This window comes from Anas acuta, chromosome 1, assembly GCF_963932015.1.
Source record: "Anas acuta chromosome 1, bAnaAcu1.1, whole genome shotgun sequence".
NCBI lineage: Eukaryota > Metazoa > Chordata > Aves > Anseriformes > Anatidae > Anas > Anas acuta.
Genome location: NC_088979.1, coordinates 6,317,986 through 6,334,290, shown reverse-complemented (window position 1 = coordinate 6,334,290; position 16,305 = coordinate 6,317,986). Strand labels below are relative to the sequence as shown.

General features: G+C 39.3%; 1 protein-coding gene across 13 annotated transcripts in view; it reads right to left on the bottom strand.

Moving 5' to 3' along the window:
• The window catches only part of SYTL2 (synaptotagmin like 2), a 56,477-nt gene that overhangs the window by 7,474 nt on the left and 32,698 nt on the right, over positions 1–16,305 (bottom strand). For 5 of the 13 annotated variants that reach the window (XM_068657980.1, XM_068657905.1, XM_068658149.1 and 2 more), the window contains 8 exons: positions 15,658–15,730; positions 14,979–15,078; positions 13,095–13,973; positions 12,286–12,357; positions 6,458–6,559; positions 5,408–5,461; positions 4,179–4,226; positions 2,798–2,892 (listed from right to left, as the gene is read on the bottom strand). In XM_068657980.1, the coding sequence (XP_068514081.1) occupies positions 2,798–2,892; positions 4,179–4,226; positions 5,408–5,461; positions 6,458–6,559; positions 12,286–12,357; positions 13,095–13,973; positions 14,979–15,078; positions 15,658–15,730 (1,423 nt within the window). The other 8 variants (XM_068657671.1, XM_068657746.1, XM_068657331.1 and 5 more) reach the window with 8 other exon arrangements.

Sequence of the window (16,305 nt, the reverse complement as noted above, 5' to 3'; positions counted from 1 at the left end):
CTGGATAAAACAAATGCTTATTTTGCAAGTTAATTTGAAGTTAATTCAAAATCACAGAATCACAGAATTTCTAGGTTGGAAGAGACCTCAAGATCATCGAGTCCAACCTCTAACCTAACACTAACAGTCCCCACTAAACCATATCCCTAAGCTCTACATCTAAACGTCTTTTGAAGACTTCCAGGGATGGTGACTCCACCACCTCCCTGGGCAGCCTGTTCCAGTGCCTAACAACCCTTTCAGTAAAGAAATTCTTCCTAACATCCAACCTAAAACTCCCCTGGCGCAACTTTAGCCCATTCCCCCTCGTCCTGTCACTAGGCACATGGGAGAACAGACCAACCCCCACCTCTCTACAGCCTCCTTTAAGGTATCTGTAGAGAGCAATAAGGTCGCCCCTGAGCCTCCTCTTCTCCAGGCTGAACAAGCCCAGCTCCTTCAGCCGCTCCTCGTAGGACTTGTTCTCCAGGCCCCTCACCAGCTTCGTCGCCCTTCTCTGGACCCTCTCAAGCACCTCGATGTCCTTCTTGTAGCAAGGGGCCCAAAACTGAACACAGTACTCGAGGTGCGGCCTCACCAGAGCCGAGTACAGGGGGACGATCACCTCCCTAGCCCTGCTGGTCACACTGTTTCTGATACAAGCCAGGATGCCGTTGGCCTTCTTGGCCACCTGAGCACACTGCTGGCTCATATTCAGCCGACTGTCCACCATCACTCCCAGGTCCTTCTCTGCCTGGCAGCTCTCCAACCACTCATCTCCCAGCCTGTAGCTCTGCTTGGGGTTATTGCGCCCCAGGTGCAGGACCCGGCACTTGGCCTTGTTGAACTTCATGCAGTTGACCTCAGCCCATCGGTGCAGCCTATCCAGATCAAAATGTTAAAATGTTAAATAAGGATGCTGTTACTATTCAAAAGTAGAGAATCCTTTATTATTTAGGGTATCTCCTTAGTGTAGCAGGAGATACACTATCTTCTGCTAAAAGAGATATACTTCTCCATATTGCCTTTTTAATTAAGAAGTGTTTATTATCAGAAGAAGTGACTATTTTAAAATAATGCCATAACTGAACAAGCATTTAGCAGTGACTGTTAATTTTATGATTACATGGTAGCTCCAGTGCTTATTTCTAACCTGTTATTTCTATCAGGTTTATGTTATGCATTCATCAGTTCTATGCCCCTTACTGGCCCAATGTTACTCAGGTGATAACAAACCCAAAGGCAGTACCAGCATATTCGATATGTGCACACTAGTTTTATGCATATACATTTGATATTTTCATATATGTATATATTAGAAGCATGCAGGTGTGTGTGCCTGTGTGGTTCATCAAGCTCACCGCACAGGAGCTATTACAAGACAGTATTACAAGACAGTAGTATTAGGACTACTTACACACAATTTTAAAGATAAATTTGGGGGGCAGAACAAACAGATTTGGGTACTGACAATTTCTTAGACTATCAAAATGAACTATCCCCAAACTCTTTCCAGTGCAACAAATCAATTGCGTCTAGTTTTTATATACTCATCAGATTGCTTCATTCAAAACTCACATGAACATGCTTAATTGGCTTCCTACAGTGGCTGTAACTGGGAATTCAGATGCCCACCTACTCATTCCTGATTTCTTTGGTGTCCTAGCTCTAAGATTTTGAAATAGCAATCCTTTAACTGGTCTGCGGTGCATGCTAATAACCTTAGAAAAGCTTCCTGTACATTTTTCTCAGCAGAAAGGGCATTGGGATGCTGTAATGTTAGAGAATCTTTAAATAAAGAGGTAAAATTCATGGACAATGAATGGTTTCAAGTTCTGCACTTAAGGTAAGATTAAATCTGTATCACCATATTTCAGCTATTTTATATTTTAGAAGGGTGTAGGTGAAGACAGGACACAGCATATTCCTGATCTTGACCCTTCAGTCATGTCTTTAGAAAAATCTAACAGCATAAGCATAATATTTTGTAACCTCAGCCACGACAATAAGGGCTGAAGTTCATCACTGTTGATTTTAAGAAAAAAAAGAATATTTCCAGTTCTCCTGTTACCTGTGACCAATGCAGATATCTATTTTAGACATTTATATTAGGAGACTGGTGTTTGGTTTAAACACCCCTCTTTGACTGTCTGGGGAGTCACAGACCAGGTGGTTCAGACAGTTTATCACTTCTGAACTTCAGTGTCATTTTAGGGGTCTGGAATGTGGCCTCAGAGCTTATCCCAAGGCCCACATCATGCTCTTAGAAAAACGTAAAAATAATAATAATAATAATAATAATAATAATAATAATAGATTTACAAAGGCTGGAAATTCTGAGACTTCACTAAGAGAATATCATACCTGAGCCTAGATCCTCAAGCAGAACTCCAAGCTAAGCCCCTCTGATCTCAGAGGGTCACCAGATGGCGCTAGCACTTACAATACAAAGTGATCCTGTAGGACTGTAGGCTCTGAACAAAATGAATGTACACATGTACGTTCAGAAGATAAAAGACCTGTTAAAAGGCAGAGTCTGCCTTTGGGAATAACAGCAAGCATTCACTATGCTTCAGTCTCCTCGATAAAACAGTCTGTATGGCTGTGCAGTAGGAATAAAAGTTACTAGAGCTTCTGAAAGGTTAGTCAGCCACAGGTTGTAACAATCAAGATGATCACAAACACTACAAACAACTAAGTCCATGCCGTGATCCAGCAGTAGGCTGACTTGGCAGACCCTGGAAAGCAATATTTGGTAAACGCATAATGCCACAACAATCCGAAGTTTTAGCTACAATACATCAGAGGTGGAACTTGCCTCTTCCTGCAGGAACGATGGTACCGACTTGCTCAGTCCTTTGAGTTTTTCAGGATTGGAAAACAGCTGATCAGGCTGTGGAGGCACTGTGGAGACTCAAGAGCAGCAATTCAAAAGTTTCAAAAGAGTTTGGTACATCAAAAGAGTGCGATTCCATAGCAGGGCACGCGTAGAAACAAACAACTTCAGATGAAATACATGCACATGCAGTTTACACCTTGGATGCAAGGGTTTATTTTTCTCCATGGGACTCAGAGATGCTACTATTAGGAAGGATAATTTAGCTCAACATCTCCTGTAACATGGCCCACAAAACTTTGTCTGGCAGAAGAAAGTGTTCATGTTGCTTGACAGCATGTGACAACAGGGTGCTGAAAGCAAATCCTGATCAAATGTGATAGAACATTTTCATTTTACCTTCTATCTTTTCTTCCTAGAACAAGGATAAGTGCACTCATGTACTAACCTTATTGTAAAGTTCTTGGTAAGAAGATAGTCTACAAGCCAAATTCTGTTATTTCCTAGTCCAATTAATGGCAATAAGAATATTTATGCAAATAAAGCAATGTTTAGATATGAACATGGGAGTTTCAAGTATTCCTAGTTAATTTCAAGATGTGTATTGCATTAACAGTGCAGATTCTTGCAGCACATCTCTTCAAGTTTCATAGAGTATCCCAAGTTGGAAGGAACTGACCCACAAGGATCATCAAGTCCAACTCCTAGCTCCACACAGGACCACCCAAAAATCAGACCCTATGTCTGAGAGCGTTGTCCAAACACTTCTTGAACTCCAGCAGTTCAGAGCCGTAACTGCTGCCCTGGGGAGCCTGTCCCAGTGCCTGAACTTTGCTATACCTTTACTGAAATTCACTATCTATGTTCTTCACTGATTTCATTCTACAAAGCTTACCTGCACAAGCTAAAACAAAAAACCAGTTTGCTGTAAGAGCATGGAAAATTGAGAATCATGGGCTAACACCACTCATATTTAATACTCTACATACTAAAGGTCTTAACACTGGATACACATTGTGAAATGCACCAACACTGAATAACTTATGACACAGAATTATTGGGTGACAAACAGCCAGCCAAAGAAGCACGTATCTGTTGCATAAAATTAAACACTGCACACGCTGGGGTTGTTTGCAAGGTGTTAAGTGAAGCTTTTCCAAAGCTTTTGCAGCTGAAGCTCAAATAATAGTTAACATATAAATTATCGTCAGTACGCAGTTAGATGCAGCTTCCTCATTCAGCAGCTATCTAGTCCAGATGTATAACTTGTCAGCCATTAAATTAAAAAGGAATTTTAATGTATTAGTTTAAATATCAGTGGAGAAACCTCTCCACTGTCTGTTGGAAGAATCCTATTACTCACTTCCTGGTGCATTTTCATTCCTCTCTTGATCCTGATCAGTTTTCAGACCTGCTCAGTGCAGTATTGACAACAGTCATTCAGTGGCACAAACAGCTGTACAATTTTATAACTAACATCATTATCTTTCACATGTGGCAAGTCTTGAATTCTCTAGACCCCATACATTTTTATGTTCTGCATCATTCTCCTCTTTTGAGGAGCTGAATCATAACAAGGGGAACATGAATCTTCAGCAAAACAAAAACACAGGTGATATTTTCAAGAGAATTTGCCTTGTTCTGTCTGTACAGTTATCAATTTGGCTGGATCCATAACTTTTTCCACAACTTCACTCACTAAATTTAACTAGAAAAAGCTGCCCCTTTCAGACAAGTGTCTGCATAATCTATATTGAATGTACAACATATTTCCAAAAAGGCTGTCCATCTGAAGGTAAAATTAAGAATTATATTTAAGATTTGTTAATATATCAGACATGGCATGTATTCTCTTGTTATAGACCACTAACTCTCAAAATACTTTGAAAGCATCTAGAACACAACAAATGCAACTTTACAGAACTATTTTTTTAAACTGTAGTGCCACAATGCAGTAAACAGGAAAGAATTGTGTTATGTTCAATCACATTCAGTGTTACTTGGTGACTTTCCAGCATGTTTATCTTGACACGTCCTTGGAGCATGTTTGCTTTTGTTTTGATTAGCTTTATAATTTCTGAAGGAATATGGAAAAATTTGGCAGTAAGGCACCTGTAATGCACTAACAGATCGATGTTCATCTATTGCCTAAAGTAATTATACTTTGCTGGATTGAAATTTCCTTTTCAACTGATGTATTCTGAAAGGTGTTTTACATGAGCAAAAAATCGTCGTGCATCTTATAATGCAACAGCAGAACAGACAAACATTTAATATTTAATTACACACAGTTTTTCAACTGTGCTAGCGTTCAAAGCTCTCAGTGATTTCAGAAGCTGTTTTATAGACTGAATGACCAAAGATCAAAATAGTACACTGCTGGGTGGCACACAGTTTCTACAGATGCAACAGGTCATAAAAGAAGACTAGTGCTTGAGATAACAAATGCTTTTGTAAAGTTTTCTTATAAGTCACGATGAAGTTAGTCAAGTTTGAAAGAGTAACACAATTCCTGGTTTCTAAAATCTTTCACTAGCAAACACAGAACGTTAAAAAACAATAGATTTGCATGCAAACACGGAAGATATTTACCATCTTCAGCACTAAGAGCTAATTCCTCCTTTGGAATTTTTATTTTTCCTTTATCTGTGCAGGAAAAAAGTAACACGTGGTTAGAAAGCTTGCTGTTCGGAATGATAAAACGGATGGCAGTGGTAATCACAGAATTAAGGACAAAAAAAAAAATACAACCAAACAACAACAACAAACACCAGCAGAGCCACAGGAATGGTTAAATTCAGGAGATGCTTTCAACTTGGACCATTACTTCAATTCTGCATCCAAGCAGCAGTCTCATCTTGACACAGTTTCTACCAGCGTGCTGTTACAACAAGGTTAGTGCATACCTAAAATGTGGGAACTAGTTAGAAGGGAGCAATAGCATAAGTAATATTAGAGGAGTAATTTGCCAACGATAGCCAACATCTTTCAAAATCTACACCTCCACGCTTCAGTTCTCAAACATCAATTCAGTTCATGCTTTCCCCATTAGAAATGAAATAAATATGAAAACAGTGAGGAGCAGCATGAACGGAGACAGGAATAATAACAATAATAAATCATAATCTTAGGATGCTACAGAGGGAGCTCAGGAATGAATGCCAAGTACAATCCTGTCTCATTGCATCCTCAAAGCGAGTTGGGTTATATTAACTGCTAGAATACACAAGTGAAACCACTACATTAAGTCAACTTTTTCATACTTCCACTGTCTACTAATTTGAGCCACGTAAGCAGCCAGAAATGACCAGCAATGGTAGCTCATCACTATTTGAGTGGTTCCAACCAAATATTTTCACTATTGAAAACATTTTAACAACCCCAAACCAGATCATCCCTGACACAGTGCATTTTTGGAAGATGTCTGCTTGTTATACCAGTGCTGTTTCAAAAGGAACACTAAGAACTGAAAACTAATCCATATGAGATGAGAATTCAGTTTTACAATACAAACTCCATACTGCTTAGTGAGAAGCAATGTAAGGCAAAAACACTGCTTGGCAAAGCTGTATGGAAACACAGCATAAGCATGTTTAAGCCAAACTGGGGGTCATGGTAGACACACACAAGCTTTGTGCTCACTTGAGGTGGCTGATGGAATGTCCTCTAGACTTTTGGAAGGCATTTTCCTATCTGCACTCCTTTTCAAAGCCATCAAAACAGGATTTAATTCTTCTTCTGAACCTGTTACGAGACAAAACACATGAACACTGCACACACAGACATGTTTTTTAAACAAGTCACTTAAAAAATACAACATGGATTTCCTTTGGAAATCTTCTGACCTTTAACAAAGACCATGAGTATTCACTCAAAATGCTAAGTAAATCCTAAGGATCAGAGCCAGAAACACATTGTGTTCAGTTATTCCAAAATCAGACATGAGAACAAGACCATAGCCTGGATTTTTAAGGAACTACTAAAACTGACACCTGACCATCTTATCTTAAATTAAAATGGAAATTGGAGTAAAGCCGACCAATTTCAACATTTGAGTTTAGAATCTTTTCTCTCTAAATTTCCTAGGGTATCAATAGAAACACAGAGGTTGGTTGACCTGACCTGTGTTTGTACTGACTAATGACAGAGTTTAAGGCAAATATGGTACTTAATTGTCTAAGAACTAGGTAGGATAAACTCAGATTTAACCATTGTGTTATGAATCAGCACGAATACAAGTTAATAGCTTTGTTTCCCCCCCACCACCCTGTAAATTTGTTCATAACATTTTTTTCTGCCCAGTGAAAGTCGCCTTCTGTTCAATATTAAGTAACACCCACAAATAAAAAAAAAAAAAAAACAAAAAAAAACAAACAAACTGTGGAAGGATTTTGATCCTTGAAATTATCATGCAATTGTCTCCATGAGCAGTTTCAGGACCGACATAGCTCCTCCAGAGTACTCTAAGACCCTCTCTCCTCCCTATCCCATTTTGCTCTCACTGCAGCCAGCCAACCAGGCCTTACAAACAGCAATAGCGTAATCATGGGTAAAAACAAGTTGTTTCATTTTTCCTCATTTGTCTTGCAGAACAGACTTCCAAGCTGATTTCCATCGGAATCTCACTTTCAAAATAAGCTCCAGAGTTTCTTAGCATATGCCAGAAACATCAGATTGCTCAGGTGAGCAAGATCTCAGAAAATTCCCAGTCTCTCATAGACACGGACTAGAGCTTCCAGCTTAACCAAGTAATGAGTCTTGGTAAATAGATTGCTTCATTTATAGGGCCATTTTCTCGTGTAACAGGCAGCAATACTAAATTAAATAGCACAGGGTATTGGTAGTGTCTTTATATGCAGCCATTCCACTGATAAGTATTTATCTTTGAAGTCTAGCTGGTCAAGCTGAAGAATGTCAAGAGTTGGACTTGATGATCCTTAAGGGTCCCTTCCAACTCAGGATATTCTATGATTCTATGATTCTATGAATGAACTCAGTCAGCCACTGATTATTTTTTCCCCCTCTTTTAATCTGGGGTATTTAAAAGAAATACCAGAATTTGAGTGTTATAATGTTATTGATTTGAAAGAGATGACTCAGAGGAAGAAGAAAAGGGCAAGGCATGAAGACTGATGTGATTCATTCATGCTGCTACTCTCCCATGACCTTACCCAAATCTAGTTGATGTTTGTCAAAAAAATCCAATTAAATTTCAATTAATTAGTTCTTCATACCTTTCCAAAACAAATATCCAAAGTATTCAATAAAGCATCAGAGTTTTGTTTAATATATTTCAAGTTAGCTACTAGAAAAGCTGTAGCTTTTTTGTTTAACAACCCATCACCATTAATTTTAGAAATTAGATGGCTCACGAGTTGAACTTTCGGTTCCAGAATGGGAATCAGAGTTTTCGTCTGAAAACCTGGATCCCAAGTTTGAGCTGTAACCATCTTCTTCGTCAGTAACTTCATGCTGAAAGGCCAGGCAGAGTTGAGCTCCTCCCGGCTGGGGGGAATTGCTCTCATCTTTAAGAGGTGTGCTTGTTCTTCTCAATCGCAACAGTTCTTTTGATTCTGAATTGTTTTCAGAGGCATCTGAGGATGTACTTTCATCTGTCCTTCCTCTGGCATTTACCTTGAATGGCTTGTTCACAGCTGTATTAGTCTCTCCTTCCAGGGGAAGAAGATCTATTGGAGGCATGTTTCTCTGTTCTTTTTGATTAAGAGCCCCATTTCTTTTAAGTATATCAGAAGCTTCAGTATCTACTGAAGCCTCAATGTTTTGTTCTGGAGTTCCACTTTTGATAGTTGTCTTCATCCCTGTATAAGTAGTTAATGCATTATGATAAGGCTGTGACATTGTTGTGAACAGAGACTCTTTTTGTAATGGAAACATACAAAAATCCCCAGACTTCTCTTGTTTGTGTACCTCTCGTGATACCTGAGACGAAGCTTCAGATGCTTCTTGAAGGAGTCTTTCTACCGAGCTACTGAAATCTCTGAATTTTGCAATATCTGAAACTGAAGTTCTTTCTATTGTTTCTTCTATTTCTCGAGGGTGATCTCTCTCTTCTTGAGAAGGAGGACACATACTTTGACTGGTTGACATTTTACCATGCATCTTTTCATCCGTGTTCTCCAGCATAGGACCTGGTGTTTCAGAGACCCCTTTCAGTAGCTTTTGCAAGTTAACATCAAGTAGCCTGTATTCAGCCTTGGACAGCGCAGATGTTTCTGTGGTCTCACCACTCTTCTCCGGCAGTGATGCTCCATTGTGTTGGTAGGTCACACTTTTAACTTGCATCTCAGCAGTCCTCTGTAACGTCCTGTCCACACGTTTTGGTTTAGGAGGTGGTGTTTCAGAGGCCTCTTTCAGCAGCTTCTCTAAAGCTGAACTCAAGCCACTAACCTTGGGTGGGGCTACAGACTTTTCTACGGACTCACTGATTTCCTGTAGTGAATCTCCATCACACTGATAGTTGGTGTTTTTAACTTGCATCTCAGCAGTCCCATGTAATGTGTTGTCCACATCTTTTGGTTTAGGAGGTGGCGTTTCAGAGGCCTCCTTTAGCAATTTCTCTAAAGCTGAACTCAAGCCACTGACCTTGGATGGGGCAACAGACCTCTCTATGAACTCACTGACTTCTCGTGGTGACTCTCCATCATGCAGATACGCAGTTCTTTCAACTTGCATCTCAGCAGTCCTTCGTTCTGTGTTGTACACACGTTTTGGTTTAGGAGGTGGTGTTTCAGAGGCCTCCTTCAGCAGCTTTTCTAAAGCTGAACTCAAGCCACTGACCTTGGATGGGGCTACAGACTTCTCTATGTACTCATTGATTTCCTGCAGTGACTCTCCATCATGCTGATAGGTTGTGCTTTTAACTTGCATCTCAGCAGTCCCATGTAATGTGTTGTCCACACGTTTTGGTTTAGGAGGTGGTGTTTCAGAGGCCTCTTTCAGCAGCTTCTCTAAAGCTGAACTCAAGCCACTGACCTTGGGTGGGGCTACAGACTTTTCTACAGACTCACTGATTTCCTGTAGTGAATCTCCATCACACTGATAGTTGGTGTTTTTAACTTGCATCTCAGCAGTCCCATGTAATGTGTTGTCCACATCTTTTGGCTTAGGAGGTGGCGTTTCAGAGGCCTCCTTTAGCAATTTCTCTAAAGCTGAACTCAAGCCACTGACCTTGGATGGGGCAACAGACCTCTCTATGAACTCACTGACTTCTCGTGGTGACTCTCCATCATGCAGATATGCAGTTCTTTCAACTTGCATCTCAGCAGTCCTTCGTTCTGTGTTGTACACTCGTTTTGGTTTAGGAGGTGGTGTTTCAGAGGTCTCCTTCAGCAGCTTCTCTAAAGCTGAGCTCAAACCACTGACTTTGGGTGGGGCAACAGACTTCTCTATGGACTCACTGATTTCCTGCTGTGATTCTCCATCATGCTGATAGGCAGTGCTTTTAACTTGCATCTCAGCTGTCCCGTTTAATGCGCTGTACACACGTTTTGGTTTAGGAGGTGGTGTTTCAGAGGCCTCCTTCTGCAGTTTCTCTAAAGCTGAACTCAAGCCACTAACTTTAGATGGGGCTACAGACTTCTGTATGGACTCACTGATTTCCTGCTGTGATTCTCCATCATGCTGATAGGTCGTGCTTTTAGCTTGCATCTCAGCAGTCCTCTGCAATGTCCTGTCCACACGCCTTGGTTTAGGAGATGGTATTTCAGAGGCCTCCTTCATCAGTTTCTCTAAAGCTGAACTCAAACCACTGACCTTGGGTGGGGCAACAGACCTCTCTGCGGTCTCATTGACCTCTTCAGACTGACTGATATCTTGTTGGCTCGTTGATTCTCCACTACAATTAGTTTGTGATATATTATTCATTGTTTCAGATGCTTTCATCCCTACCCTTAATTCAGGAGGCTGACATACAGAGGTTTCCCTGAGCAGGTTCTGCAAACCAGCCTGCATCTTCTGAGATCCTCTGGGAGGATGTTCTTTTGTTGAAACAATACTCTTTTCTATAGGTTCTTTAACTTCATGCTTGTGAAGACCCATCTGTTCTTGGGGTTGAGAGATAACTGGTTTTTTGACTGGCTGGACAGAGTCTGTGTTTTGTGCATGTGTTACCTTCAAACCTTTTAAGGTAAGCGATCCTAGAGGCAGTTCACATATCACAGAATCTAATTTCTCTGGTTTTTCTCTCTCAGAGGCTTGTGTTTGATGTTGGATTAACACTTGGTTGCTCACATTATCTCTGCCCTTATCTTCCTTTGATTTTCTTTCATGGGTTACTGAAGTATTATTACGAACAGTATTATTTGGCAAAGAAACATCTCCCCTGTCAATGCTACTCTGTAATTTAACTCCAGCATCCCAGAAGTTTCTCAAACTCTGAAACTGTGAAGGATTTGAAATTTGATTTTTGGACTTCTCATTCATTTTTTCTTTTAAAGAAAAAAACTGGAAGTTGGGCTTCTGTTGGGAAGAAGCACCAACTTTTCCTTTAAATGTTTCTTTCCTATCTTTATCTTTAATTTCTGGGGAAGCTGAAGTGGCAGAGACTCTAGGCTTTATGTTACTAGCTTTTGCCAATTTCGTGGGTTCATGAATTTCACTATCAGCTGGAAGCGTTCTTTCTGTTTTTCTAACATCACAGGCTGGTCCAAACTCAAAAGAGTTTTCACGTTCATTTTTTGAAGCCACAATTGCACATCTCAGTTCAGCACTTCTTAATGTATTCTTGCTCTGATCATCCAATCCATAAGGTAGGCGTTCTGCAGTTGGCTTTATTTTGTCACTTTCTCTGAGACCTTTCAATGCACCACTACCTGATGCATTAGTATTGATACCAACTTCTTTCTCTTTGTGACTGGGGATAGTTTTATCCCTTTCCCAAAATGCTCTGATCTCTCTTATTCTTCTTTTTTCTCTTATTGCCTTCTCCGATTCATATTTCTGAGCTGGTAGCTTGTGTTCATGATGCTCCAAGACACGTGATTTTTGATTTTGTTGCTTGATTTCTTGACCTGATTCTTTATCTTTAATTCTTGTACAGTCAGACTCGGTTAGTGATTTGTCATTTTGCTCCTCACTGTCTTTCCCCTGCTTAGGTTTCCTCCTCTCTTTTATCATGTGTTTATCTTCTGAAATTGTTGTGGGTGAAATAGCATTCAGTTGTTTATCCCTTCCAGATGGTAATTCTTCTATAACTTCTGGTTTTCCATCCATGCTAGTTCCGCTGTATTCTGTAGGAAGTACTGCTGCTCCAGTTGCAGAGCCAACTTCTTTGAGCTCTCTGCCTTGTGATCTGGCTGATACAGATTTCCTATCTTCAGTACCAGAACTTCTTTTAAACCAGTCTAAGACTTTTGATACAGATTCATCGGCCACTTTCACAAATCCATCAGCATGTCTGTCAGGCTCGAAAGTCTGTTTAGAAACTTGTTCCTCAACAAGATCGGGCTTACCTTGTTGAAGAGCTGCAGAATTGGTATTTGATACGTCATGTGCTTTTGTCTCAGCAGAAAGCAAATGTTCATCTACAAACATAAACAAACTCATCAGAGTTAGGAATCAGACACAAGACTAAAAATTTTTCAATCTTGAAAAAAATCGCTCAGTTTCTGGTTTTGTGTCTGTTTGAACTCTTAGCAAAAGAAAGAGTTCTCTGTTGGTGTGGTCTTGGAAAGAACCATACTACAGACATGAGTGTGAAAAATAAATTCCTTATCACTAAGATATCCTACTGAAAAGTGATCTTTTCCTAGAAGGTTAGCCCTAATACTTTTGGGAGTGGGAGCAGGTAAGATTGGTTATTCCTATTCTAAAGGAAATGGCTCCAATGAAGTGGGAGAGAGGAAAGAAATAGCATATTTGTGTTTAGTCACATCAGCAAATCAAGTCACAATTGGATTACTACTGAGGACAATCAACTGCAGTACACCAAGAAATCTTCAGTTCCCATCCAGACACATCTATCAGGCTTTATTACAGGAATTTTATCCAAGTGCCACCATGTCACTTTTATCATCCACATTAAAGATGAATAGCCAGGCTCAAATCTGATTAATTCTTAAGAATGCCAATAGGAGATCATCTAAGAATATGTAGCATGTTAGAGAATTAGAATCCAAGTGTTTTAAAAATTCTGCAATATACAGCATGTTACTGTTATTTGTTTCTTAATCGTTAATTTTTAGATACTAACAATTTGAGCATTAATGAACATGGGCTATATGCTATTGCATTCTCTTCCTCACTCCTATTAGTCTCTTACCAGTAGAGTTTTTGAGCAACTTTGATTCACGGCTCAAGGACTGGTTGGATTTATTTTCACACGTCTCATCAACACTCAGTTCTTTATTGCTATTTGATAAGATATTGGTGGAGGTCTTCTGTGGAGTTTCAAGTTTCTTAGGAGTAATGATCTTTGTTTGGACTGTTTCATTAACTAGGAAGACTGACCCATTAGCATCACAAGGACTGGATGCAGGCTTATCTTCCTGTAAACTGTGTGTTTTCACATGTACAGCTGATGAATGGGTTCCCAAAGACTTTACAGTGGAAGTTTGCTTATTCCCAAGTGAATCTGTTCCAATAGGATCATTCTCACTAGTCTTTATTTCACCAGATTCTAACAAATCAAGTTCTCCCGTTTCTTTGCTATGATGTATCCGTGGGCTTTGCAGAGATTCTCTTTTTCCTATGCTAGATGAAAACCTCACTTGTTTTAATTTTTCCAGTGAAATTTGTGTGGACTCTTCCGCTTCTTCTGTAAGAGTGTTCTTCTCAACTTCTCCTTCAAAAATAGTTGTAGTAGGAATACTACTCTTACTCTGAACATCTAACATCTGATTGACACGAACTTCTGAGTCAGTGGAACTGGAACTTGAACTGCGTTTCAGAATGCCCCTGGGAAGTATACCAGTGCCATTAACCCCCTGGGTCCGTTTGGCTGGTTTTGGAACAACATCTTCTCTTTGTGGCACAGAATCTGTTATTTTGTGAACTAATTTTCTAGCTTTTGGGATGGGACGCTTAACTGGTCCTTTCTGTGATTCATCCGTAGGTTCTACAGAAGGCTTCTTAGGTATCTCAGTTTCATCATTCAGTACGTTTGTTTTAGGTTGGCTCTCTATTGAAGGTGACAAAATTTCTGCAAGATGTATACAGAGAAGAAATCATGAGTTTACATGACATTCATCTGCATAAACTCGGGGGTATGACATGCTCCCTACAGATCTAGAATGCAGTGATAATATTGGTTCATTAAAAACACAGCAAAACACAGAAGGAAAATGAACATAAAGTTTGGGTTTGTGTATGACAGGAAGCTTTAACAGATGAAATTCTTCTAGTTGGTTAATATTTCTAGAGTAAGAAAAATTTGATGATACCAAAGATAGGAAGTGCACTGAATTTTTGGTTAGTATAAATCCTGCAAGGGACAAACTTTGCAGGGAAGGGGAGCTTTTGAATACATAAGCATCTCTTCAGGTTCAGAAGACAAACAGCAAGCTACAGAAAATCTATTTTCATTTGTATGTAGGACAGGCTAAAAAGCAGGAATGATCTCTCAGTAGGGATATAAAGATTATTTTTATTTCTAATGTGTAAGCCTCCCTTTTTTCTGTTAAGAAGCTTCATACAGGAGAGTAATTTCCACACATAAACCTGTAAATTAGTCTCAACTGCCTATACTGTGATATATTATCACTTATCTACTTGCAGAGAATATTGGGGAAAAGGCAGGATTTATTTTTATTCTAAAATAAACAGCACTGAGGAAAAAAAAAGATTAAAGACAGTTAGGCTCGACCCTTCTGTTGAGTTCATAGCACCAATTACTGGAAGGTCATGTAGATAGCAATGCCCAACTCCAGGAAGTTTTTATGTTCTCTACTAGTGATTCAGGACAAAACAGTCTTTTCAGATAGAGTGCTTAATGCTGACAAAAATGCAGGTGAAAAAAGAATCAAAACCCATTTACATGTGTGAAACAGCTGTTTTCTCAAATATATTCATGTTTTATCTTAGGTTTGAAATGAACTCAAATAGAACAGTTATCAAAATCCATTTTATCCTACAATGAGAAGCAACAAAAGTAAAAATTTCCATATCCACCACCAAGAAATTCAGTCATGTTAAACATAATATTTACCCTTCTTTGATAGCTGAGGTAGAATGTCTGGTCTGTTTTCTGATTCTCCACTGCTCAAGTTATCACCTGATACAGTGGAATTAAATGGATTTCTCCTTTGCTAAAAAAAGGAATGAACATTATAATTGGAGTCAAGTTACTTATCAGTACAGTTTTGGCAGAATACATGATAGTGCAGTGATTTCCTCTGCCTCACTACCCTGTTGGCTGAGTCTAAAAGCATGCTTCCTAAGCTGGAGACATGACAAGAAACCTAAACAGCATGAACCATGGAACTATCAGAAATGCTAGTGACAGCCTAATCCTGTTCCTCCTAAAGTCACCAACATCAGGGAGAAACCACCACTTAAAGACATTTGACAATCCCAAATTGTTGCAAGTTACAAGAAATTCTCTCTACTTCTGTACTTTAGAGATAGTAGAAGATAGCAAGACATTTCTTTTCAGTGGCTAAAGGAGATGGAAATAATGTCAAGCACAGAAAACCAATGATTATAGCCATAAAAGCATATCAGCACTGAACTTTTACTGGTTTCCATTATCTCCCTCCAGAATAAAAAATACTATTTTTTTTCCAACTTATCTTTCTTCCTCAAATATCTAATTATCTTGATCATTCAAGCAAAGAAACACAAAAATATAAAGAGATAACATCTGCTGTGTTCAATACCAATCATACCTTTACTGGCGAGACTGCTGCCTTCACAGATCTTTCCTCTGTTTTGTCTAATCCTGAAGTTACTGTTTTAGAACTGCAAGGAAACAACATATAACAACTTCAGCAAACTGGGTGTCATTTTAAGCCTTTTTAAAAATGCAAAACAGATATTCAGTTGCACATACTCAAATACGACCTCTTGGCACCTAGCTTTCTCTTCAGTGTTCTCATCAGATTTAGAATCAAACCTTGTCCTTCCCATATCAAGGGGATGACCTTGGTGATTTATTTCCTTGCAACAATTTCTTTGCTTGTTAAAGAATTCAGTGCAACTTCTACTTGCCAGGACAGGAACAGCGTTTTTGATATCTTTTATACTTTTGAGCAAGCTTTTTAAGTAAATATAACCATTCTCCAAACAGTACCAGTATTACCACTATTCTTGTCCTACATTTGTACTTCTAGGACTGAAACCAAAGTGGATAAAATTGCTAAGTAAAAGAGAGCTTTGCAAAGTGTCCAAGCCAGAAAAATCAGGGGAACTCCCTGAGCACTATAGCAAAGATCTGACATGCCACAGACAAGAGCAGATTCCCTCAGAGGGAGGCCTTACAAGCTATTCCTTCAATTAAGATGTTATCAAACCACAGATTTTGCAAATAAATTATT